The 24,308-nt window shown below is 35.6% G+C and overlaps 1 protein-coding gene across 7 annotated transcripts in view; it reads right to left on the minus strand.

Moving 5' to 3' along the window:
* BLTP1 (bridge-like lipid transfer protein family member 1) overlaps positions 1-24,308 on the minus strand; it is a 194,990-nt gene that overhangs the window by 81,507 nt on the left and 89,175 nt on the right. For all 7 annotated transcript variants that reach the window (XM_061384265.1, XM_061384270.1, XM_061384269.1 and 4 more), the window contains exons 30-44: positions 23,016-23,086; positions 22,323-22,496; positions 20,759-20,879; positions 19,526-19,672; positions 18,865-18,992; positions 18,341-18,540; positions 16,544-16,741; positions 11,847-12,058; positions 8,004-8,155; positions 7,389-7,539; positions 7,073-7,225; positions 5,147-5,387; positions 3,911-4,053; positions 975-1,194; positions 355-513 (exon numbers count right to left, since the gene is read on the minus strand). In XM_061384265.1, the coding sequence (XP_061240249.1) occupies positions 355-513; positions 975-1,194; positions 3,911-4,053; positions 5,147-5,387; positions 7,073-7,225; positions 7,389-7,539; positions 8,004-8,155; positions 11,847-12,058; positions 16,544-16,741; positions 18,341-18,540; positions 18,865-18,992; positions 19,526-19,672; positions 20,759-20,879; positions 22,323-22,496; positions 23,016-23,086 (2,470 nt within the window). The remainder of the gene's footprint in view (positions 1-354; positions 514-974; positions 1,195-3,910; positions 4,054-5,146; positions 5,388-7,072; positions 7,226-7,388; positions 7,540-8,003; positions 8,156-11,846; positions 12,059-16,543; positions 16,742-18,340; positions 18,541-18,864; positions 18,993-19,525; positions 19,673-20,758; positions 20,880-22,322; positions 22,497-23,015; positions 23,087-24,308) is intronic.

The following is a 24,308-nucleotide window of genomic DNA, read 5'->3' on the forward strand; positions in this document are numbered from 1 at the left end:
TGGATAAGCTGAAAGTATTTTCTATATTGTAGGTACATGATATCGTCATTATACTTTGCATTTTTTCATTTATCTCCTTTTGGTACTTTGAAAATTAAACCAGACACATTAAATGGAAATTTTAAACTTTTAAAATTTGACACATTTGACATATTTTCCTTTCCACAAGAACACTGAGCTACTGCTTATGACTCTCTCAACTGCAATATTATCAAAGGTAAATGGGACAATTTCAACTACATGGTAAACTTAAACCTTTGAGATATTTTTAACCATCCTTTGAAAAATAGGATTTACTAAAACTTTACATGCACCCCTTAGACAGTTAAGTAAAATAACATGATAGCTCAATACCTGTTGGGAGACTATTGTGTCCTGATTTTGTGACAGGAGACTCCTGTACCACACTTCCTCGGTTACCCACAGCATTTGACATCCAGTTATAGAAACTCACAGATGATGGCTCAGATAACAAGGGGTGTTCAGATAACATATCAGAGGCCATTGTGTTTCCTGAAAATAAAGTTTTACTGAGTATAGCATTACTTATGTACTAAGGAGCAGAAAATGTGATTTATGTAATCATTTTTAAAAACTCAGGTTAAATTATCTTCCTTTTGCATATGTCTTTAAAACTCACTACATACTCTTGGCATTTGGATATTAAGGCATTAATAAATAATTTACTTAGACTATAATGAGAATATTCACTCTTGGCTGGTCTAGACAGCATTACACACCATGCCTAGGTTGAGAGTAACAGCAAATGCTACAATTTAAAAATGCAAACTAAGAGACACCAACAAATTAAACAGAAGAGCTTCCCAAAAAACATTCTCAAAGATAAGTTGTCATACAAAAGACTAGGTATGCATCCAAAATATATATCTGAATAAACATAAGTCCCATTTTTTTTTGTTTTGTTTAAATCTCCCACAGAAGTAAACTGATAATTGTCAGAACTAAGGATATACCTGTTCTCGTCAGGGAGCTACTTTTCACTGCTGCACTACTTCTCTGAGGGGTCCCTTCCAGAAGGTTGTGCAAGCTTGGAAAACTTCCAGTCAGGTAGCTGAGTAGGCTTTCCTTCCTTGGACTCTCCTTAACTGGTACTCCTGCACGTCCCACATGCACTGGAGAATCTGTGGCAGTGTCACCACTGGTATAGCTCAGAGAATGGTACGGATGAATGCCCTACAGAGAGAACAACATGGGGCTCTTTCTTATGCACATAAAAAAGACTATGGATAACCACAATGACTCACTGTTTTTATTACTATATTATTCACATTAATACAACAGTGTCTAAACAGTTTGTGTCTACTAGAATTGCAGTGAATCTCAAATGTATGTAATAATGTTTTAAAACTCTACAGTACAATGCAAAGGACAATATTTAGTATCATTCACTTAATTTTAACAATGATTAACCTCCCTTTGCAGAGAAGGCAATGGCACCCCACTCCAGTACTCTTGCCTGGAAAATCCCACGGATGGAGGAGCCTGGTGGGCTGCAGTCCATGGGGTCGCTAAGAGTTGGACACGACTGAGCGACTTCACTTTCACTTTTCACTTTCCTGCATTGGAGAAGGAAATGGCAACCCACTCCAGTGTTCTTGCCTGGAGAATCCCAGGGACGGGGGAGCCTGGTGGGCTGCTGTCTATGGGGTCACACAGAGTCGGACACGACTGAAGCGACTTAACAGCAGCAGCAACTCCCTTTGGGGGCTTCCCTGGTGGCTCAGTGGTAAAGAATCTGCCTGCAGTGCAGGAGACACAAGAGACAGGGGCTTGATTCCTGGGTCGGCAAGATCCCCTAGAATAGGAAATGGCAACCTGCTCCAGTTTTCTTGCCTGGAAAATTCCATGGAGAGAGAAGTCCAGCGGGCTACAGTCCATGCGTCACAAACAATCAGACAAAACTGAGCACACTCATAGCTACAACTCCCTTTAAAATCTGAAGTGGGAATCTAGTATCAAGACCCATAATTCTTCATACTATACCACCCTTCTTAATATTCTGATAATAAATCTCTGTGCTAAGACCTGATTCTCTGTAAAGCTCTAATATGCAAAAAGAATTTTCAGCAATTCTCTGAAGAAAATTAACAAAAATCAAAAGTTACACAATTGACCAATCTCTATCTGATCTGTCACATTTAAGACTGGAATTCCAGATCAGTTTAAAACAGTACAAAGAAAGACCATGCAGACAGAAATATCCTAATGAGTGGAGATCTGAAACAAAGTACTTTTAAATTTCAATTCTTTGGATTTTCATAATCCATAAACAAAAGAATGTTCAAAAAATTTCTGAGAACAGCATTAATAGTAATATGATCAGAGCCTTTGGAAAGATCATAAACCAGGAATAATTCTAGGGCACATGTGTATACCTATGGCTGATTCAAATTATATATGGCAGAAACCAACATAACATTGTAAAGCAATGATCTTCCAATTAAAAATAAATAATTTTTTTAAAAGAAAAGGAGTAATTCTAAGACAGATTAAGGGGTTGAGAATTTAAAGTGTCCCAGGCTTGTAACTATATTGCAGAAACAGAATAAGCCTTATAGCCCAAACTTTAAAAAATGTATATCAAACTGTCATTAAATGTTTTCATTATAAGAACAATGCTTACACAGAATAAAACTTTCAAAAGCACAAAGACTAGCCAATAAAAAGCATCTCCTGAACTCCAGTCTACTAGATCCCTTGCCCCAAAGTCCTCTTAACTATTTCTTATCTATCCTTCTATAAATAATTTGCCTATATAAGCACATATACATATTTATCCTTTTTAACACAGAGATATATATATATATTGTCCTATACCTTATTTTCACTTGAATCAATGTGCTTTGGTGATCATTCCATGTCCATTTAGAGATCTACTCTATCTTTTTGAAGTCTTCATAATATGCATCCATATGAAGGTACATTATTTATTAGTTCTCAAGTTATTTGTTGATTCCATTATTTTCCTATTATAAACAGTGTTGTAAAGAACATTCTTGGACATATGTCTTTGAGCATTCGGGTTAAAAGGCATTATGTTTAAAATTTTACAATTAAAAATTGACAAATTGCTCTTCAAAGAGGTTATGCCAGTTTACACTCCCACCCAGTGCTAGTATGAATGAAAATGTCTCTTTTCTTACATGTTCAACAACATACACTATTTAACTTTATTAACTATTTAATTTTATTAACTATTTAAACTCTATATTGATCATGCACTACCAGTAAGACTTGTCATTAAAACTAATAATTATAAGCTGATCAACATTTAAAAATTTTTTTCCACTTTATTTTTTTAATTGAAGGATATTTATTCCCATTACAGAATTTTGTGGTTTTTTGTCATACATCAACAAAAATCAGCCATAGGTACACCCATATTCAACACTGTTTTTTATTGAATACCTGTGCGTGTGTGCGTTAGCTACTCAGTCATGTCCGACTCTTTGCAATCCCACGGATTATAGCCTGCCAGGCTTCTCTGTCCATGGAATTCTCCAGGCAAGGCTACTGGAGTGGATTGCCATTCCCTTCTCCATAGGAACTTCCCAATGCAGGGATCAAACCCTGGTGTCCTGCATCGCAGATATATTCTTTACTGTTTGAGCTACAGGGAATTCCTTTTATTGAATACAGCAGTCAATAAATTGAAAAGACAGCCCTAAGGCTTGGTAATTAAAGGAGTCCTCGTTCAATATTAATTACTGATTGTTAATATAATTTTCTTTGAAATGTGTAAACTATAAGTTACTAAGTATGTTAATCTCAACATAAAAGCACTATTTGGATATTTAGGGTGAATACCTAATATTTACATTTGAGATAACAAAAGCTTAGGTCTTCTCTGTAAATTGAAATAACTCTAACAAAGACAGCAACAATGTACCTTTATTTTTAATGCAGAGTCACTATGCGTATGAGTCTTAGAAAGCTTCCTCATTATCTCAGCTCCAGTTACAGGTCCAGAGCTACCAGGTGGAGGCCGGTTGGCTGTTCCCTCCAGTAGCATTGTGTGTTCACTGACTGTGGCTGAAACAGTACAAAAGAATAAGTGGGCTATAGATTATCATATAGTCTTGAAACATCTTGAAACACTCCAATGTTCCTGGTGGTATAGCAAAACTCAATTCTTTGTATTTCTTGAAAATTATGGATTCTGCTATAATATTCATTCTTCTTTCTTTTATTCTTTCAACCCCAATCGTTTCACTCAAACTCAAGAAAGGAACAAACAGCTTCTAATCTTTCACATATTTCTCCCAAATGGCACAGAGATTAAAAACCAATTCAACTATACTGAAGAAAGTACAAAATGTTCACAAATTAACCTAGGTATCTGCACACAATTAGAAAGAATATTTCTGCACTATTTTTTTCAATTTTTGGTTAGACTTGAAATTTTTCAAAATAACAAAAATCCAGCCTATTACTCATAACATACTTAGTTGTTAAATACGAAGTTTAAAAGAAATTTTTTTAAAGCTTGGTAAAGTAATATATATCAATGTTCAGAAAGCTCTAATTTTAAGATTACTGTCCTTTTCCATAGTACTTTTAATATTTTTTCAAAATATTGTAAGATAAATTTCCACTGAATATTATATATCATGATAATAATAAAAATTACTCTTTGAAAAAGCATTAAAGTATGCAAGTATTTCTGAAATGCATTATCTACTGCCTCTGTCCTGCAGTCATAATAATAATGACAGAATTATAGGCTGAATGCATACCTCTAAACATTACACAAATTCAGAATCAAACCACCAGGTAAAATTCAAATCTACAAAAGACTGGCATAGGGAGTTTGATAAACAGAAATATAAATTTCAAAAAATTCATGTGTTTCACTCAAAATAGTCTAGTTATACAAAGATGTCTCTTAATTGTACTAGATAGATTAGGAGAATTTCTCTGTATTTCTATTGCATTTCACAAAATTAAACTTCAAAGTGAAATGTACATAAAGATTCCAACATCATCACCATTTATTTGGACCAACACAAATCAGACTTATATAATTAAGCCATGATATTTTCAAATTTGGGACAAAGCATATTAAAATATCAAAAGTATTAGGTTCCAAGTACATAACAGCCAACCAAAATATTTACAGAATTACCTGCATCAAATTCAAATTCTGCTCCATCAGCACTGGTATCACTTTGAAGACCACCTCCATTGTCCAGCCCAAGCCCATCTTCATGTTCATGGTCCACAGCTGACTGAGGTTTCAGGGACTGAGCAGGTCGATGTAAACTAACTCCTTTAAAGGCTGGTGTTACCACAATAAACTTCATCCACTGCCTTGCCAGTGCAACCAAACCTTTCTTTAAAGTTACCAGAGCAGGAAGGCCATCACTCTGTGACAACGACATGGTAAGGAGTCATCTTAGTGTAACAATAATAATTACTATTTAGTGTTCTATATGCATTTATTCATTTAAATCTCATAGCTCCCATTCAGAGATGAGGAAACGAGAATTTATATGTTTAGTCATTTGTCCAGGTTTACCCAATGGAGTCACCATTTCAAACTGATGACAGAACTCACTCTCTAAACACAAAGTTGCATCTTTCCATAATAAACAACACAGCATATGTGTATGTGTGCTAAGTCACTTCAGTTGTGTCTGACTCTGTGCAACACTACGGACTGTACCAGGTAAGTAAGAGGCTAAACATGGGGTATAAAAGTGGGATTCCCTGTAAGAAGCATTCAATGCACTTCACCTGTTTTGATCAACTGAAGAATTAAATGTATTTTGTGCCACCTGGAATATTCATTAAGCAAAGAGGAAACAAAAAGATTTCCTTCAAAAATTAGATAACTACCTCTATTTTTACAAATTATTATAGTTAAATGGTAGACAAAGGATTCGTAACTGTTTTGAAACAATATATTATCAGTAACAATTACAACATTTAGAATATATTTTATTCCACAGTGATAATTTTAAGAAAGAAAACTTGCCTGTTTTAGATTTAGCCTAAAGGAGAAAATACCCAACTCCTCTCCTTCGCCTTCCCTACAATTCTTTGTGTTAGGAGTAATGGTTCTGACTGAAGAGAGCCACTTACTAGATGGCAAGAATCAGTCATTTACTTTCTGAGGAATATCAGGTTACTTAGCCTTCCCTTTCATTCCTAGACTCAAGGAAGGAGGGTCTCTTGTATTTCTTCCTCTTACATGGAAACCATATCCTGGCAGAGCATCCATCCCCGCGAAATTCCTGCCATTCTTTCTGTTCTAATTTCTCTGCCTATGCCTAGATGGGCAAGTTAACCTTGGACAGTGACCTCCCAGTCTTCAGTTCACAGAGTGGTAGTAGAAGGCACTATACTAACCTAAGGTCTAAGTACCTTTATGAAATCCATAATTTACTCCAGATTCTTTCATTAGAGGTTATCAGGAGCATGACTGGCCATCAACAGTACTGATACATTGATTATTACTTTAGCTGAAGATTCTTATGTATTCTCTGTTGATCAGAAGCTTGGAGTGGAGAGGGAGGTCCTCAAGCTCTAAGCTCTTAACCACGATGTGTTACCTTCCATAGTGCTTTTCTAGGGCAGAGATATATTGGATCTCTTCATATAGTTATATATTCCCCCCTCAATTCTTAATTAGTCCTTATTAAACATTTATGTGAAATATGACTAATGACTACTCGTTTCCTTGCAATTCTTTATACCTTGGTCTCTAAGATGGTCTTTCCTGGTTTTCCTCCTTTCCCTCCTCAGCACTTTGTGTACCTCTATGCACTCTCTCCACGCCCCTTTCATTTCAGTATTTATCGAGGATCCATCCCTGACCAGTTTCTCACTCAACATATTCTTAGAAGACTCATCCATGTTCACTGCTTCTAATACTTTCAGGCTGGCAACACCTAAACCATTAATCTGAGCCCAATCTTGTCTATAAGCCTGGATTTCTAACCAAATTTCTCTTTTGGACTTTTCATACTCATCTCAAACCTTGTGTGTCAGTGGCTAACCAACAGAATAGAGGCTTTTTTAAAACTAACGTATGATTCCAGTAACTCACCATTGTAGCTTCATCAATGATGGAGTAATTTGCCTGGTGAAGGTAGTGATGCAATATATTGCACAGCAAACATGAAGGATTTTCTTGGAGAAAACGGGCAACTTTTGTAAGTCTGTTATATTTACTTCTTAAAGGAAAATGTACACTTTTATTCTGAGAAAAGCAAAACAACAGATTTATAAGGATATAGCAAAGATACAATAAACAAAAAAAATTAAAAACTTGCAGGTCTGATATTTTCCAACAACAATAAATAATAAGGGAGTATTTCCAATAATAAACTTTGTATGACACTTTGCATTGTTGAAAGACATACCTCTAATGCTTCTGTCATTATGCATCCCATAACAGCACAAATTCTCAAGGTCCCCTCAGTTTCTAATTTGTTTAAAGATGACTTGAGTTGATCAATCGGAACAAGCCATGCACCAACAGCTGGAGTTGCAGTGCTTAAAAGGTTCAGCTGCCTTTTAAAATGAAAAAATATATATATAAACAAATGTTTTTTAAGAGTATTTCAAACACTCTCCCATACATATTGTACTCTGTGGCTATTTCATTTAGGCAACATTACTTTTCCTTCTGACCAGCAGATAGATTCTGAATATATAAGTAGAAAATGCAAAGGATGATAGAATTAGAAAGAAAAATACAAAAGTCTGTTAGAGGTGAAAAAAGTAAAAAGCTCATGACAGGGTGACATGTAAAATTAAAATAAAACTTTAGAAAAGAAAAAGGGTTAAATAAGCTGAGAATAATGTCTACAGAAAGTATGAAGTAAGAAAGATGGGAAAAAAGTAGCAACCCTAATACTAGATATATTAGAAAAACAATCCAAAAAGATAACATGACACAGAATTTAAGTAATTTAAAATTAAATAAAAAAATCAGGGGAATCAAGGGATAGTAATCTATTTTAAAAATTTCTTACCTAGAAAATGCATGTGCAGGAGATCTCACATTGGTTGGAGCTGCAAAACTAAACCAAATTTCCTTGATGGTCAACTTCATGCTACATGAATCTGGAGGTGGAGGCATTAGAGGTAGATCTTTTTTCAAATCATCAGATTCAACTCCTTCATCCTATATAAAATAGAGTACCAAAAGTTATTAATGTATAGTCTCTTAAAACCACTAGCACAGAGTGTTTTAAGCACAAAACTTTTCCATCAAAACAAGTTCTATAGATAACAGTGTGAAATAAAACAGGTTTAGCTTTGCAGCTCCCACCAATGTGAGATCTCCTGCATATGCATTTTCTAGGTAAGAACTGTAGCCTGCATTGGAGGCAGACTCTTTACCATCTGAGCTACCAGGGAAATCCATGGAATTAGGATTAACTCCCTTTAGGGGATTCACTGGTGGCTCAGTGGTTAAGAATCCACCTGCCAATGCACGATACCCGAGTTTGATCCCGGGGTTGGGAATATCCCCTGGAGAAGCAAATGGCAACATTCCAGAATTCCTGCTTGGGAAGTCCCATGGACAGAGGAGCCTGGCGGGCTACAGTCCATGGGGTTGCAAAGAGTCAGGTATGAATGAGCGACTGAGCACACACAGCACAGAGATCATCCAACTATTGTATCAGAGGACGAGTGACAGCATTAAGGTCTTCTGCTTCTTACTGCAATCTATTTTCCATTCTATTTTAAGGGGAAATTTCAAACTTCCAAATAAAGTGCCATGAGAAATACTATTACAGTCTATGTTCAAGTAAGTAACACTTTCCACAATAGAAAATTCTTAGTTATATGCTAATCTGAACCTGTATTGAAAAAAATAGGCATAATATTTTTTCAACATGTAATCACCACTCTTCAGAATGCAGGGAGGGAAAAAGCATATTATTAAAGAAAAAAAGTCCACTTCTTGTTATATCTATTTACAGGTCTCTAATTCACTTTTAGATATTATTGGTCAAAATAAAGAAAAGGTTGGCATTTGCTTGTGGGATGATTAAGGAATAAAGAGTATCCACAAAACAGCTGTGAATCCTAAATGTTATAAAAAAAAATATGGGTCATAGATTATAGCAATTTTAAAGTCAGCAGGCACTAAACAGAAGTCTACATTCCCTTATCTGCAATTCCAACATCCAGAACATTCTGAAAATCTAAATCTGTTTTGTAAATGTGGCATCAAAATCTGATATGAATGTGTGAGAGACTATCCTATTTGGTGTTTTTATTAATGTCATGCTGCAAAAATATTCAATATTTCAAGATGCCACGTTAATGTTATCTAAGATTTCACACACGCCATATTATCTTCCTTTTAATTTATATATATATATTTTTTACGGAAGTATTGGACTCCCCTGGTGGCTCAGACGGTAAAGCGTCTGTCTACAATGCAGGAGACCTGGGTTCGAGCCCTGGGTTGGGAAGATCCCCTGGAGAAGGAAATGGCAATACACTCCAGTACTATTGCCTGGAAAATCCTAGGGACAGAGGAGCCTGGTAGGCTACAGTCCATGGGGTCGCAAAGAGTCGGACACAACTGAGCGACTTCACTTTCTTTCTTTGTTTTCATTGATGTACAATATTATATGTTACAGGTATACAACATAGTGACACGATTTTTAAGGGTTATATCCAATTTAGGTGCTTCTCACGTGGCACAGTGGTAAAGAACTCACCCACCCATGCAGGAGACCCAAGAAATGCAGGTTCAATCCCTGGGTCAGGGAAGATCTCCTGGAGAAGGAAATGGCAACCCACTCCAGTATTCTTGCCTGGGAAATCCCACAGACAGAGGAGCTAGTGGGCTACAGTCCATGTGGTCACAAGAGTCAGACATGACTGAGTGACTGAATACTATATTCTATTTACAGTCATCAAAAAATATTGGTTTATTCCCTGTGCTGTGTAATATATTCTTATAGCTTATTTTATACTAATAGTCTGCACTTCTTAATTAGGTATATGTGGAATCTAAAAAAAATACAACAAACTGGTGAATATAACAAAAAAGAAGCAGGCTCATAGATATAGAGAACAAACTAGTTGTTACCAGTAGGGAGAGGGAAGAAGGGAGGGGCAATATAGGGCTATGGCATATGATCTTTCTTTTAAAGAAAAAAATCTGAATTCTCAAATACATTTGGGTTTCAGACAAGGGCTGTGAGCCAGGCAACTGAGAATATACAAATATACAGAAAACGATCTAGAGGAATCTGAACTTTAAACAAAGGGAAAGGGCCTTGTAAAAAAGCAAGTAATTAAAACCACATGTGAAACAAAGTAATAATAAATGTGGATTTACACTGACTGAATTTTTGGTGCCTATGGCACATCTCAATGATGGTATCTAAAAGGTTATGAATATAATTCTGAAGATCAGGTGAAAGCTTTGTTTTACGCTTTGTCGTGTGTCTGACTGTTTGCAACACCATGGACTGAAAGCCATGGCTCCTCTCTCCATGGGATTCTCTAGGCAAGAATACTAGAGTGGGTGCCCATTCCATTATCCAGGGGATCCTCCTAACCCAGGGACTGAACCTGCATCTCCTGTGTCTCCTGCACTGGCAGGTGAGTTCTTTACCACTGCACCACCTGAGAAGCACCTATATAGCACTGGAATATAACTTTAAAAATTATGTCACTATTTGTATATCCAGGGATTGAACCTAGGTCTCCTGCATTGCAGACAGATTCTTTACTATCTGAGCCACCAGGGAAGCCCACACTATATTCTTCTACTTCTCTGTATATTCATTCTATTAATTTATGAGAGTTTGATATTGAAACTCTAACTAAAAAAGAATTTATCTACTTAAAATAATAATTATAATATATAGTGGAACCATATGCAACCTTGTTCTGTATTTCCCAAGTTTCCTGTAATTGTGTTATCATACTTTCATAATTGAGAAAAATTTTTTTAATTAAAAGTTAAAAAACCTATTTACTATGCATCAAATCAAAATAAACATTTCAAAAATAAATTTCCAGAGACCTAGAGTTCAGAAGTGATTGTACCAAGGCATACTGGATGACTAAGACATATTTCTTAGTTAAAAGGTAGTTTCTTTCTTCTTCAATTGGTCTAATCTTCAAATGAGCAGAAGTGTATGTGTGTCTAAGAACAACATTTACCAAGTTCTTACTATGCTCTAGACACCAAGCTAAGTCTTTCTTATGACCTGCCTCCTTCAATCATCCTAACTCTAGAATGTTAATATCATTACAATACTCATTTCAGAAACACACAAGATGCTAAAAAAAAAAAAAAATGTGCCCAAGATCAGCAATCAGGTAGTAGTACAAGTATTCAGTAGTCCATAGAATTTTGAACATTTTCATTATTGCTGTTACTATATTCATCATTAAATTATACCATGACAAAAATAATTAGTTGCATTCGAACTCATTTCTATACACTTGCAAACAAAATAGGCAGATATTGACAAAAATGTTAAAATATTTAAACATGTGAAATACTACCAGTAATAAAACTGTTTATTTAAAAAATGATTTTGGCTAAAATCCTTTAAACAAGATAAAAACAAAGTTCTGCTTTTCTGAAATTCCATTAATTCAACAAATAAAATTGTTTGACATAAGCAAAGTATAATGTTATTATATCTTTACAGATATAAGTGCAATTTTAGCAATTACACTTGTAGAATATAATCACCAAAATGCCTTGGCTACTATTTATGCAAAATCTACAACATGGAAAGATAAGCAAATATACTCCAGAAATTGACTGTGACTTGGGTAAACAATTTTCTATTTTCCCAAAGCATTATTATTATAAGAAATTCACCAACTTGTTCATCAGAAACAGAATTTCCATTTAAGTCTGAAGAAGGGCTTGTTCGGTCACAAGGAAGATTATCATCAGAGACATCAGTATTATAGCCACTGCCAGTTGGAGAATCAGAAGAATTATTGGATGTCAGCACTCCACCCCTTTCTGTGGCATTAGCTTTACCCATAATTCCAAAAGCATTATATAAAACAGCACCAGACTGTCTTCCTCCTATACAAATGAAAGAATTTATTTATTAAAAACATTAGGTCTTATCTCAATGCTGTACTCTACAATTTTTATAAAGAAAAAAATAAAAACCTCATAAAGATTTTTTTTCCTACCAAAACTTTATCCTTATATATAAAAGTGATATAATATTGGGTCATCAGGTAAGGAATTGTAGGCATAAACACTACTACTACATTGAGGCTTCCCTTATAGCTCAGTCAGTAAGGAATCTGACTGCAATGCAGGAGACCTGAATTCAATCCCTGGGTCAGGAAGATCCCCTAGAGAAGGAAATGGCAACCCACTCCAGTATTCCTGCCTGGAGAATCCCATGGACAGAGGAGCCTGGCAGGCTACAGTCTATGGGGTTGCAAGTGTCAGACACAATGGAGCGACTAAGCACATGCACACACAAAGGACTATTTCTGAAAGTCTTATACACAATTCAGCCTTCCTATTTTAAAGTTATATTCAATAATGTAAAAGAAAATATAAGTCAGTAGACAGCCAGTCTCTCTCATCAGGAAGCTTCCCTTAGCCTCTTATCCTAATCCATCAGAAGGCAGATAGAATGAACCACACTCATAGAAAACTAATCAAACTGATCACATGGACCACAGCCTTGCCTAACTCCATGCCATGTAGGGCCACAGAAGACGGATGGGTCATGATGGAGAGTTCTAACAAATTGTGGTCCAATGGTGAAGGAAATGGCAAACCACTTCAGTATTCTTGCCATGAGAACCCCATCAACAGTATGAAAAAACAAAAGATATGATACCGAAAGATGAATTCCGGAGGTCAGGAGGTCCCCAATATGCTAATGGAGAAGAGTGAAGAAATAACTCTAGAAAGAATGAAGAGACAGAGACAAAGCAAAAACAACGCTCAGTTGTGGATGTGACTGGTGATGGAAGTAAAGTCCGATGCTGTAAAGAACAACATTGCATAGGAACCTGGAATGTTAGGTCCATGAATCAAGGTATATTGGAGGTGGCCAACAGGATATGGCAAGAGTGAATATCAACGATTTAGGTATCCATGAACTAAAATGGACTGGAATGGGCAAATTTAATTCAGATGACCATTATATTTACTACTGTGGGCAAGAAGCCCTTAGAAAAAAATGGAGTAGCCCTCACAGTCAACAAAAGAGTCCAAAATGCAGTACTTTTGTGCAGTCTCAAAAATGAAAGAATTATCTCTGTTCATTTCCAAGGCAAACCGTTCAATATCCCAGTAATCCAAGTCTATGTCTCAACCAATGCTGAAGAAGCTGCAGCTGAATGGTTCTATGAAGACCTACAAGACCTTCTAGAATTAACACCCAAAAAAGATGTCCATTTCATCATAACGGACTAGTATGCAAAAGTAGGAAGTCAAGAAACACCTTGAGTAACAGGCAAATTTGGCCTTGGAGTACAAAATGAAGAAGGGCAAAGGCTAACAGAATTTTGCCAAGAGAATGCACTGGTCATAGCAAACACCCTCTTCCAAAAACACAAGAGAAGATTCTACACATGGACATCACCAGATGGTCAATACCAAAATCAGACTGAGTGTATTCTTGCAGCCAAAGATGGAGAAGCTGTATACAATCAGCAAAAACAAGACTGGGAGTTAACTATGGCTCAGATCATGAACTCCTTATTGCAAAATTCAGACTTAAATTGAAGAAAGTAGGGAAAACCACTAAACCATTCAGGTATGACCTAAATAAAATCCCTTACGATTATACAGTGGAAGTCACAAATAGATTCATGGGATTAGATCTGATAGAGTGCCTGAAGAACCGTGGGTGGAGGTTCATGACATTGTACAGGAAGCAATGATCAGACCATCCCCAAGAAAAGCAAATGCAAAAAGGCAAAATGGTTATCTGACAAGACCTTACAAATAGATGAGAAAAGAAGAGAAGCTAAAGCCAAAGAAAAAAGGAAAGATATACCCTTTGAAGGCAACAGAGTTCCAAACAATATCAAGGAGAGATAAGAAAGCCTTCCTCAGTGATCAATGCAAAGAAATAGAGGAAAACAATAGAATGGGAAAGACTAGAGATGTCTTCAAGAAAATCAGAGATACGAAGGGAATATTTCATGTAAAGATGAGCACAATAAAGGACAGAAATGGTATGGACCTAACAGAAGCAGAAGATATTAAGAAGAGGGGGCAAGAATACACAGAACTATACAAAAAAGATCTTCATGACCCAGATAACCACAATGGTGTGATTACTCACCTAGAGCCATACCTGGAATGCAAAGTCAAGTGGGCGTCTAGAAGCATCACTACAAACAAAGCTAGCGGAAGTGATGGAATTCCAGTTGAGCTATTTCAAATCCTAAACGATGATGTTGTGAAAGTGCTGTACTCAATATGCCAGAAAATTTGGAAAACTTAGCAGTGGCCACAGGACTGGAAAAGGTCAGTTTTCATTCCAATGACAAAGAATGTTCAAACTACCACACAATTGCACTCTTCTCACATACTAGCAAAGTAATGCTCAAATTCTCCAAGTCAGGCTTCAACAGTACATGAATAGTGAACTTCCAGATGTCCAAGCTGGATTTTAGAAAAGGCAGAGTGAACAGAGATCAAATTGCCAACATCCATGGATCATCAAAAATCAAGAGAGTTCCAGAATAACATCTACTTCTGCTTTATTGACTATGCGAAATCCTTTGACTGTGTGGATCACAACAAACTGTGGAAAATTCGTCAAGATGGGAATACCAGACCACCTGTCCTGCCTCCTGAGAAATCTGCATGCAGGTCAAGAAGCAACAGTTAAAACTGGACATGGAACAACAGACTGGTTCCAAATCGGGAAGGTCCATCAAGGGCTGTATAGTGTCACCCTGGTTAATTAATTATATGCAGAGTACATCATGAGAAATGCTGGGCTGGATGAAGCACAAACTGGATTCAAGATTGCCAGGAGAAACATGAATAACCTCAGAAACACAGATGACACCACCCTTATGGCAGAAAGTGAGGAAAAACTAAAGAGCCTCTTGATGAAAGTGAAAAAAAAGAGTGAAAAAGTTGGCTTAATATTCAGACAACTAAGATCATGGCATCCAGTCCCATCAGATCAGATCAGATCAGATCAGTTGCTCAGTCATGTCCGACTCTTTGCGACCCCATGAATCGCAGCACGCCAGGCCTCCCTGTCCATCACCAACTCCGGGAGTTCACTGAGACTCACATCCATCGAGTCGGTGATGCCATCCAGCCATCTCATTCTCTGTCATTCCCTTCTCCTCTTGCCCCCAATCCCTCCCGGCATCAGAGTCTTTTCCAATGAGTCAACTCTTCACATGAGGGGGCCAAAGTACTGGAGTTTCAGCTTTAGCATCAGTCCTTCCAAAGAAATCCCAGGACTGATCTCCTTCAGAATGCACTGGTTGGATTTCCTTGCAGTCCAAGGGACTCTCAAGAGTCTTCTCCAACACCACAGTTCAAAATCATCACTTCATGGTAAACAGATGAGGAAACAATGCAAACAGTGACAGACTTTATTTTCTTGGGCTCCAAAATCACTGCAGATGGTGACTGCAGCCTTGAAATTAAAAGACACTTGCTCCTTGGAGGAAAAGCTATGACAAATTTAGGATAATATAAAGCAGAGACATTACTTTGTGGACAAAGTTCCATCTAGTCAAAACTATGGTTTTTCCAGTAGTCATGTATGGATGGGAGAGTTGGACTATAAAGAAAGTTGAGCACTGAAGAATTGATGCTTTTGAACTGTGGTGTTGCAGAAGACTCTTGAGAGTCCCTTGGACCGCAAAGAGATCAAACCAGTCCATCCTAAAGGAAATCAGTCCTGAATATTCATTGGAAGGAGTGATGCTGAAGCTCCAACACTTTGGCCACTTGATATGAAGAACTGACTCAGTGGAAAAGATCCTGACACCGGGAAAGACTGAAGGCAGTAGGAGAAGGGGTTGACATAGGATAAGATGGTTGGATGGCATCACTGACTCTATGGACATGAGTTTAATAAGCAAGCTCTGTGAGTTGGTGATTGACAGGAAAGCCTGATGTGCTGCAGTCCATGGGGTCACAAAGAGTTGTACATGATTGACTGACTGAATTGACTGATCACTGAATAAAGGATTTACAGTATTTTCATCCTACATGGCAGGACTCTAATAATCAAAGATCCAGTTTCCAAAGACACAAAGTTCCCAAAGTTGTTTTATATTTTATGCAAGAATTTTTTCTGAACTATACACTGCTTTGCTCAGGCATTGATGATTTGTATGTCTAGATGCTCTGCCAGTTTTCAATCACATGATTATTCCATAAAGATCCACTTACACAATTGGGATGGGGCACCCACTTCTATTAAATAATCTCAGATGCCATACTTTCTGCTTGAATATGATGATTCAGCTTACTGAAAGTCATGACTGTTCAAAACATTTCAGCAATCTGTGTCCAATTTGTTTCCTTAAAGCAGAAATTTAAAAAGCTTACCTTTTATTGTTAAATTTTCAAGTCCACATTCAAACATTATCCAACCCCATTTTTCCTGGCTGGGACCTATTCGAGTTACATCTGGAACAGCTTGCTGATCAGTTTCATCCACAAAAGCAAACTCATCCAGCTCTTCAAGAGTAAATAAAACTTTGGACTTCTCAAAAGGAATAGCAGTGATGGCACAGGTACCGATATCTATTATCAAAAGAGAACAAAATGACCATTTTTAAAAACAGAGGTTTATTTTTAAAAAACAATAAATAATGTAAACATTTGACACAGTGGTTGTCCTAAAAGATATCTTAGCATTCTGTCAAAGAAAAAACAATGAACGAACCAGTTTCTAAAACAACACTGCCTGCTGCTGCTAAGTCGCTTCAGTCGTATTCGACTCTGTGCGACCCAAAGACGGCAGCCCACCAGGCTCCCCCGTCCCTGGGATTCTCCAGGCAAGAACACTGGAGTGGGTTGCCATTTTCTTCCCCAATGCAGGAAAGTAAAAAGTGAAAGTGAAGTCACTCAGTCATGTCCAACTCCCAGGAGCCCCATGGACTGCAGCCTACCAGGCTCCCCTGTCCATGGGATTTTCCAGGCAAGAGTACTGGAGTGGGTTGCCATTGCCTTCTCTGAACACTGCCTAATGTCATACTAATTAAAAAGTTCCAGAATCATGTTAAAGTAAGAAGGTGAAAAGAAGATTCCATAAGTAACAAATAATTATTCAGAGACAGGATAATTTCTAAAAGATTATATAGAAAAAAAATCTAAAAGTCTAAACTTAAAAAAGTTCCTGAATAATTCAGCTTCATAGTACATTATTTTATTTTATTTTTTTAAATTTATAATTAATTTTATTTTATTTTTAAACTTTACATAATTGTATTAGTTTTGCCAAATATCAAAATGAATCCGCCACAGATATACATGTTATTTTAAATACTGACTTGAGATTTTACAAAATAAAAATTATTCAAATTAATTACCTAGACTTAGGAAAAACATTCTTTCCCAGGAAAACTATACCTTTTACTCAAAGATTGCTTTATGTTAACATTTTATAATAATTATTCATCACAGACATTGATTGCCATAATTTCATCATGTTCAATATGCCATATGGACATTATCATCCCAAGTTTTTTACTTTATCATTTTTTAAAAATTTCTTTCCCTGATTACAGCTTATGAATACTTTTAGAAAAGCAAAAAGAAGATAAAGAAATTCATGGAAATTTACCACCTAGAGGTAACATGTTTACATTTGAACTAAGTTTCCTACCAGCTCTTTAGAGATCATTTTACAAACCCAGCTTTGGTCCCCACTTTTCACGTAACAGTCAGCTGGAAAATTTCTTCAGTTTATTGAAAATTCTTCAAAGATAGTATTTTAAGAAGCCCACAGCTATGCCTGTCATTCTTATTGGTACTATATTTTACAGATTTGACTATCTACTTTTGATACCACAATTATTCCTTTTTAACAAAGCTATGTCAACAGAATGGTTTTAAAAAGAAAGCAAAGACTATAAAGATCATACTCTTTCTGTTCTATAATGAGCAAAGAGATAGGGAGATAGAAGCAGTTCCTAATTTGGGGCCATACCACTCATCTTCCTACCAAAGTTTACCTTATCTTTTGCAGTAGTTAAACATTCTGTGTTCATATAGAAATACCCTTTTCTTATGAAATACTAAAACTGAAGCAATATTCAAAGGAAAATATTTTATGTTTCCTTTTGCAAAATCCTCTTACATTTATATATGTCAAAGAAAAAATATGTTGTAGACTCCTACCTGTTGTATCAAGACCCCTCAGTTGCCCATGAACTCGATGAATGTTTAACTTGGCTGCAATCTCTTTGCCTTTTTCCACTCCAGCATTTGATCTGAGAGATCCAGAAGACTGAGGCTGCATCTTAGTAGCATGAACGTACCTATCAAAATTTGATGTTCTACCAGGGTCTGCACTGTTTGAACTCTCTTCAACCACACCTCTTCATGAAAAAGAAAGAGTATGATGGCTAACATGTATATAATATAGCTCAGTAAAAATATTTAACTAGTTTAAAAAAAAATTCCACTATTTTAAATAAACCAATATTAATAAAAAAATTCTTCAGTGTTTACTGATAACATGTAAATAAAAACTGTAAACTTTTTAAAACCCACTTTGCTAATATAAAAATGAGATTTGAAATTCCAATATCAGTCTTGAGTTTTAACATCAGAATTTTCCAAAATATATTGAAAAGACAGCTAAGGTTTGCTTTTACATCCAGCAAGATAGTCACAGCTCAGGTTAATAAACTCTTTCTTACCTGTTCATACGAACTTGTGTAGCAATTCTGTCAAAACACAGTGCTACTAAGGAAACATGAGTCACACTCCTACTAGGAGCTGTATTTGGAGATTCCTCTACTGAGGCTTGCAGCAAACATAAGTTCACCTAACACACAAAATGTCACATATTTCAGAGTTGAAAAGTAAAATGTTACCACTTAAACACAAGATATACAGGATAATGAAAAACTACTGTTAGGAATGGAATATCTATGTGTACGAGAGTATAATGAAGGCAAAGCCTATAAATTTAAACTCTCATAAAATAATAATGAAATTCTTACTGGGTGGATATGAAACATTTTAGTTTTATTTAATTAACTTATTAAATTAACATTAATGTTAATTAATGTTAATTAAATACTAATATAATTAATAATAAAATAATGATTAAATACTAATATAAATAAATGTTAGTGGTAATTAAATAACATTAAATATTTAATGTTATTTAAATATTAGTAACATATTAACCAACATCTGTTTAGGTTAAACTATATTACATTAATTCTTACATTAGATCAAGGAAATAAAACAAAAAATTTGATATTACACTTTATTCTACCACCATTTAGTTTAGAATAAAAATCACCACAATATTTTCTTTCGGAAAAATTTTTTTAAATATTAAATTTTTACCTTTGGTATGCTAACATTAGCCTGAAGACCTTTAATTGTTACATTATCTTGCTTCATTATAGGATTTGTCTGTGCTTGTCCTTGATTAGTCATTCCTATGGTAGAGTGTTCAGTTTTTGTTCCTCTAACATCTTGCTTAGAAGATAGCTAAAAAGATTAAAAGTAGTATTATTATTTCACAGACCTTTAATAATTTCCACATCATCTACACAGCAACTTGTTATTCACTGTGCTCCTTTATACCTATCTATATAGGGTTAGCATTCCCACTCTTAAAGTCCAAACCTTAGAAAAGCTGGGAAACAGACTGGCAGCCCCAAGACTGAGAAAAGTGATATATAATAAAGCTAAATCAGCCTACACAAAAAGGGACAGAAAAGATGGTAATAACAATAATAGGTTTTTTTAAAAGGATCACCAAATTCTATGTACTTGAAAACCTATTTGGTTTCTGATAACTAGCTCTCCTTGTTGGCTGGAATATTTTCAAATTTCTTTTGATTTGTACTACTCTATCTCAATTACCTATCACATGAAATGCCAATATATTCTGAATAACTGGATCACTAAAAATAGGTTTAATTTCACCTCCCCTGGTCCCTAGTCCAAATACAACTCAGATAAACTTGAAATTCAAGTGGACAGTCACTGATGAGCACTAAGACATGACTGCTAAGAAAGTAGCTTTGTGACTCAGACCACAATGTAAGGAAAATACCACACACCAGAAGACAGTGGCTTGATTCACAGAGGTAAACAAAAATAACTTCAAAAATACTAAGATACAAGTTATCTAATCACAGAGGAAAGTCAAAATAATAAACAGATTTGCTTTCTTAGAAAATGAATGTACCAGTGCTAAACAACACTCCTTCACTTAGGACCAAAGCTCTTCAGAAAAGGCTTGGAATTAAACTACTTCTAAAATAAAAGAAAAATTGCCACATTTTAATAAATATATTACTTTTATTTAATGCACAGTATAGGCATATACTGTTCATGGGGTTCTCATGAGGTCGCAGAGTCAGACATGACAGAGTGACTGAACTGAACTGATAGTCATATATGCTATTTCTTACAGAGCCAATGACATATAAAGGTTGTTTAGAAATGTCCACCTGTATTCCAATTTAAATGATAAAGTTTTAGTATATTCAAGTTTTTTGAGTTTGGCTACTATATACATGTAAAGAACACTCAAATTGCCACACTCACTCAACAAAAAGTTCTTACATTTTCTGAGAAGGTAGTCTTGCTATTTTGGACAGCTTCCCTGAGGACTTTGACATGTAAATCATCCACAATTGCTGCTGGATGTCGAGTACTAGCACAATGAACCATGGCTTCAATATACCTGAGGGAAGAAAAACAGTAAATGAAGCATTTTAATATCAATTAATACTGTGATCTAGTTTATCTAAGCTACCCTATTATGTTCTATTCTAAATTTTATTCATCTTAGTTTTGTCTCCTTAGAAGACTATAATCTCCTTGTAGGATAGAGAATACATTATTTCCTCTTTATCCCTTCATTCAGTTCAGTTCAGTCGCTCAGTCGTGTCCGACTCTTTGTGACCCCATGAATCACAGCACGCCAGGCCTCCCTGTCCATCACCAACTCCCGGAGTTCACTCAGACTCATGTCCATCGAGTCGGTGATGCCATCCAGCCATCTCATCCTCTGTCGTTCCCTTCTCCTCCTGCCCCCAATCCCTCCCAGCATCAGAGTCTTTTCCAATGAGTCAACTCTTCGCATGAGGTGGCCAAAGTACTGGAGTTTCAGCTTTAGCATCATTCCTTCCAAAGAAATCCCAGGGCTGATCTCCTTCAGAAGGCACTGGTTGGATCTCCTTGCAGTCCAAGGGATTCTCAAGAGTCTTCTCCAACACCACAGTTCAAAAGCATCAATTCTTCAGCACTTAGCTTTCTTCACAGTCCAACTCTCACATCCATACATGACTACTGGAAAAACCATAGCCTTGACTAGACGGACCTTTGTTGGCAAGGTAATGTCTCTGCTTTTCAACATGCTATCTAGGTTGGTCATAACTTTCCTTCCAAGGAGTAAGTGTCTTTTAATTTCATGGCTGCAATCACCAACGGCAGTGATATTGGAGCCCCAAAAATAAAGTCTGACACTGTTTCCCTGTCTATTTCCCATGAAGTGATGGGACCAGATGCCATGATCTTCGTTTTCTGAATGTTGAGCTTTAAGCCAACTTTTTCACTTTCCTCTTTCATCAAGAGGCTTTTTAGTTCCTCTTCACTTTCTGCCATAAGGGTGGTGTCATCTGCGTATCTGAGGTTATTGATATTTCTCCCAGCAATCTTGATTCCAGCTTGTGCTTCTTCCACCCCAGCATTTCTCATGATGTACTCTCCATATAAGTTAAATAAGCAGGATGACAATATACAGCCTTGATGTACTCCTTTTCCATTTGGAACCAGTCTGTTGTTCCATGTCCAGTTCTAACTGCTGCTTCCTGACCTCCTGGGTATTTGGTCTTTTTTTTTTTTTTTAAATGCTCAACAGACCAAAAGCAAAAAGTAGAAAATGTAATATAATTATTATAATATTATAATATATAATTATTTAAGCTGAGAAAGGAACAAATAATAACTGAAACACAGTTCCCTTTAAATATATTTTCATTTTTATTCAATCAAAATAGAATCTTTCATCAATAATTATTCATCATTCTTTTTCATGAAAATATTATATCATACACACTAATCATTATCACATACATTTATTATTTTATAAAATAGTAGTTGTACTTTTACACAAAATTAATACCTGTCTAAAGCTTCAGCCACTAGGGGAGTCAGAACAATATCAACAGTTCCTTTCACTTCAACTATGGCTGTGGTCCTAGTCTGTGAGACTGGTTGATCCAAGGTCCACTCTTCTGTTAATGTCTCATCATCGGTGTTATCAACAGCTTTCTTTTCCAGTGGAGTATATGGTGTACTATACAATTTAACAAGCAAAATATATATTTAAAAGACCACACACACACAAAAAAATAGCAGTTGGAGTCTCTTTAATCTTTAAACTTGTAAATTATTTCAACTACAAATTTCATGAAATTGGACTAGATATGTCCCAAATACTCTTCAAGGACAAGAAAAAATGAGGCACTAAGATGCAAGCTGATCTAAGATGGTTAATACATTAAATATAAAACTTTTTTTGATATACTTATTTGATGGAACATTTCCAAAATATAAAATTTGTAATACTAAATTCTTGTTAGTTCCCAATTTAGTCAAGTTGTGGTTTGCATAGTATATCTAAAAGAAATGCTACAGAATGCTCATAAATGTAGGCAAAGCCATGAAAGACAACAGAGTTAAATTATTTGGGCCAATTATCATAAAATAAATACTATGATCAGGTAAAGAATGATTATTTCTCAGAATAAAGTCTAAGATCTAATAATCAAGAAAGACTGGCTTAAAACTTCAAAAGTACATAATTTTTACTTACTTTGAAGTCGATCCTGAAAGTTGCATTCCTCTGTCTAGTAAAGAGTTAGCTGTGAGCCCCTGTTTGATAACCTAGAATAAAAGAAAATATTACTTATAGGCTAGAATTATAATATTAGTTATTCTGTAAATTTATGTTATCAACTGATATTTCTGAATATCCAAATTACCTTGTTAATGTGATTTTGATATGTAAAATATAAATATTTAACAGACAAATTGAGAAAATCACAGAAAATATTCAATTGTCAATTTCATCTTCTGATTATTCAGACAAATGACAGTAGGGCTGCGAGGATTCAGCAACAAGAGTAGACTACACAACTAAAGCTTAAAAACAAGCACTTCAAATGTCTTTCCTCCGTAGTTCCTCTTTAAATTGGGCTTTACTTAGAAAAAGCTAATTTGAGAGTCTGGTAGCACAATCGACTTTTATTTTCTTTTAAACTTCTCATTTTATGAAATTTTAAACTTATGCAAAAGAAGACAAAATAGTATATAACTGGGAAAGAATCCCAGAGAAACATTAAATTATAGGAAAAACTAGATTGTATTTTATATCCATGTGTGCATGCTAAGTTGCTTCAGTTTGTCTATCTCTTTGTGACCTCATAGAGAGTAGCCCATTAGGCTCCTCTAATCATGGGATTCTCCAGGCAAGAGTATGGAGTGGACTGCCGTGCCCTCCTCCAGGGATATCCATAAAAGAATACAAAATAAATAATGTACTTAAAATAACCAAACTAAATCCTTTTAAATGCTAGCCTATTATTTAGATCTAGTAAAGAAAAAATATTTTATGTTCTATTTTTGAAGTTGTCTAAAGATATGAACTCCTTGGCTTATTTTCTCCAGACATTTGACTGCCTGAACAAAACAAGATTTATTGAAAATACTAAAATATTAATAATTCTAACTTCTCACAGTAATTCTTCAAAGCAAATGCCATTCGGTTTTATACTAAAACATTCATATACCAACATATTTTCACATGGAATAAAGAAAACATTTTAAAATTTTGGCATGGGCAATTTATCTTAGGCAAGATAAGAAATGGGTACAATCACAAAATAAAAACTTTGTTTCTATTTTCTTCTTTCTTTATGTTAGTATGTTTCTTCTTTCTTTAATACATATTACTCAAATACATACATCTGTAAGGATATTCCATTCCATTTATTGCCGGAGCCTGCCTGAGGAGCTCCGCCCGTGGCAAAGGTCATGAAGAAGGAGGCTAGGCATATGCAAAGGCGGGATGGAGCCTCAGGAGTCCCCCTGGAAATTCTCGAGTATC

The sequence above is a fragment of the Bos javanicus genome, chromosome 17, assembly GCF_032452875.1.
Source record: "Bos javanicus breed banteng chromosome 17, ARS-OSU_banteng_1.0, whole genome shotgun sequence".
NCBI lineage: Eukaryota > Metazoa > Chordata > Mammalia > Artiodactyla > Bovidae > Bos > Bos javanicus.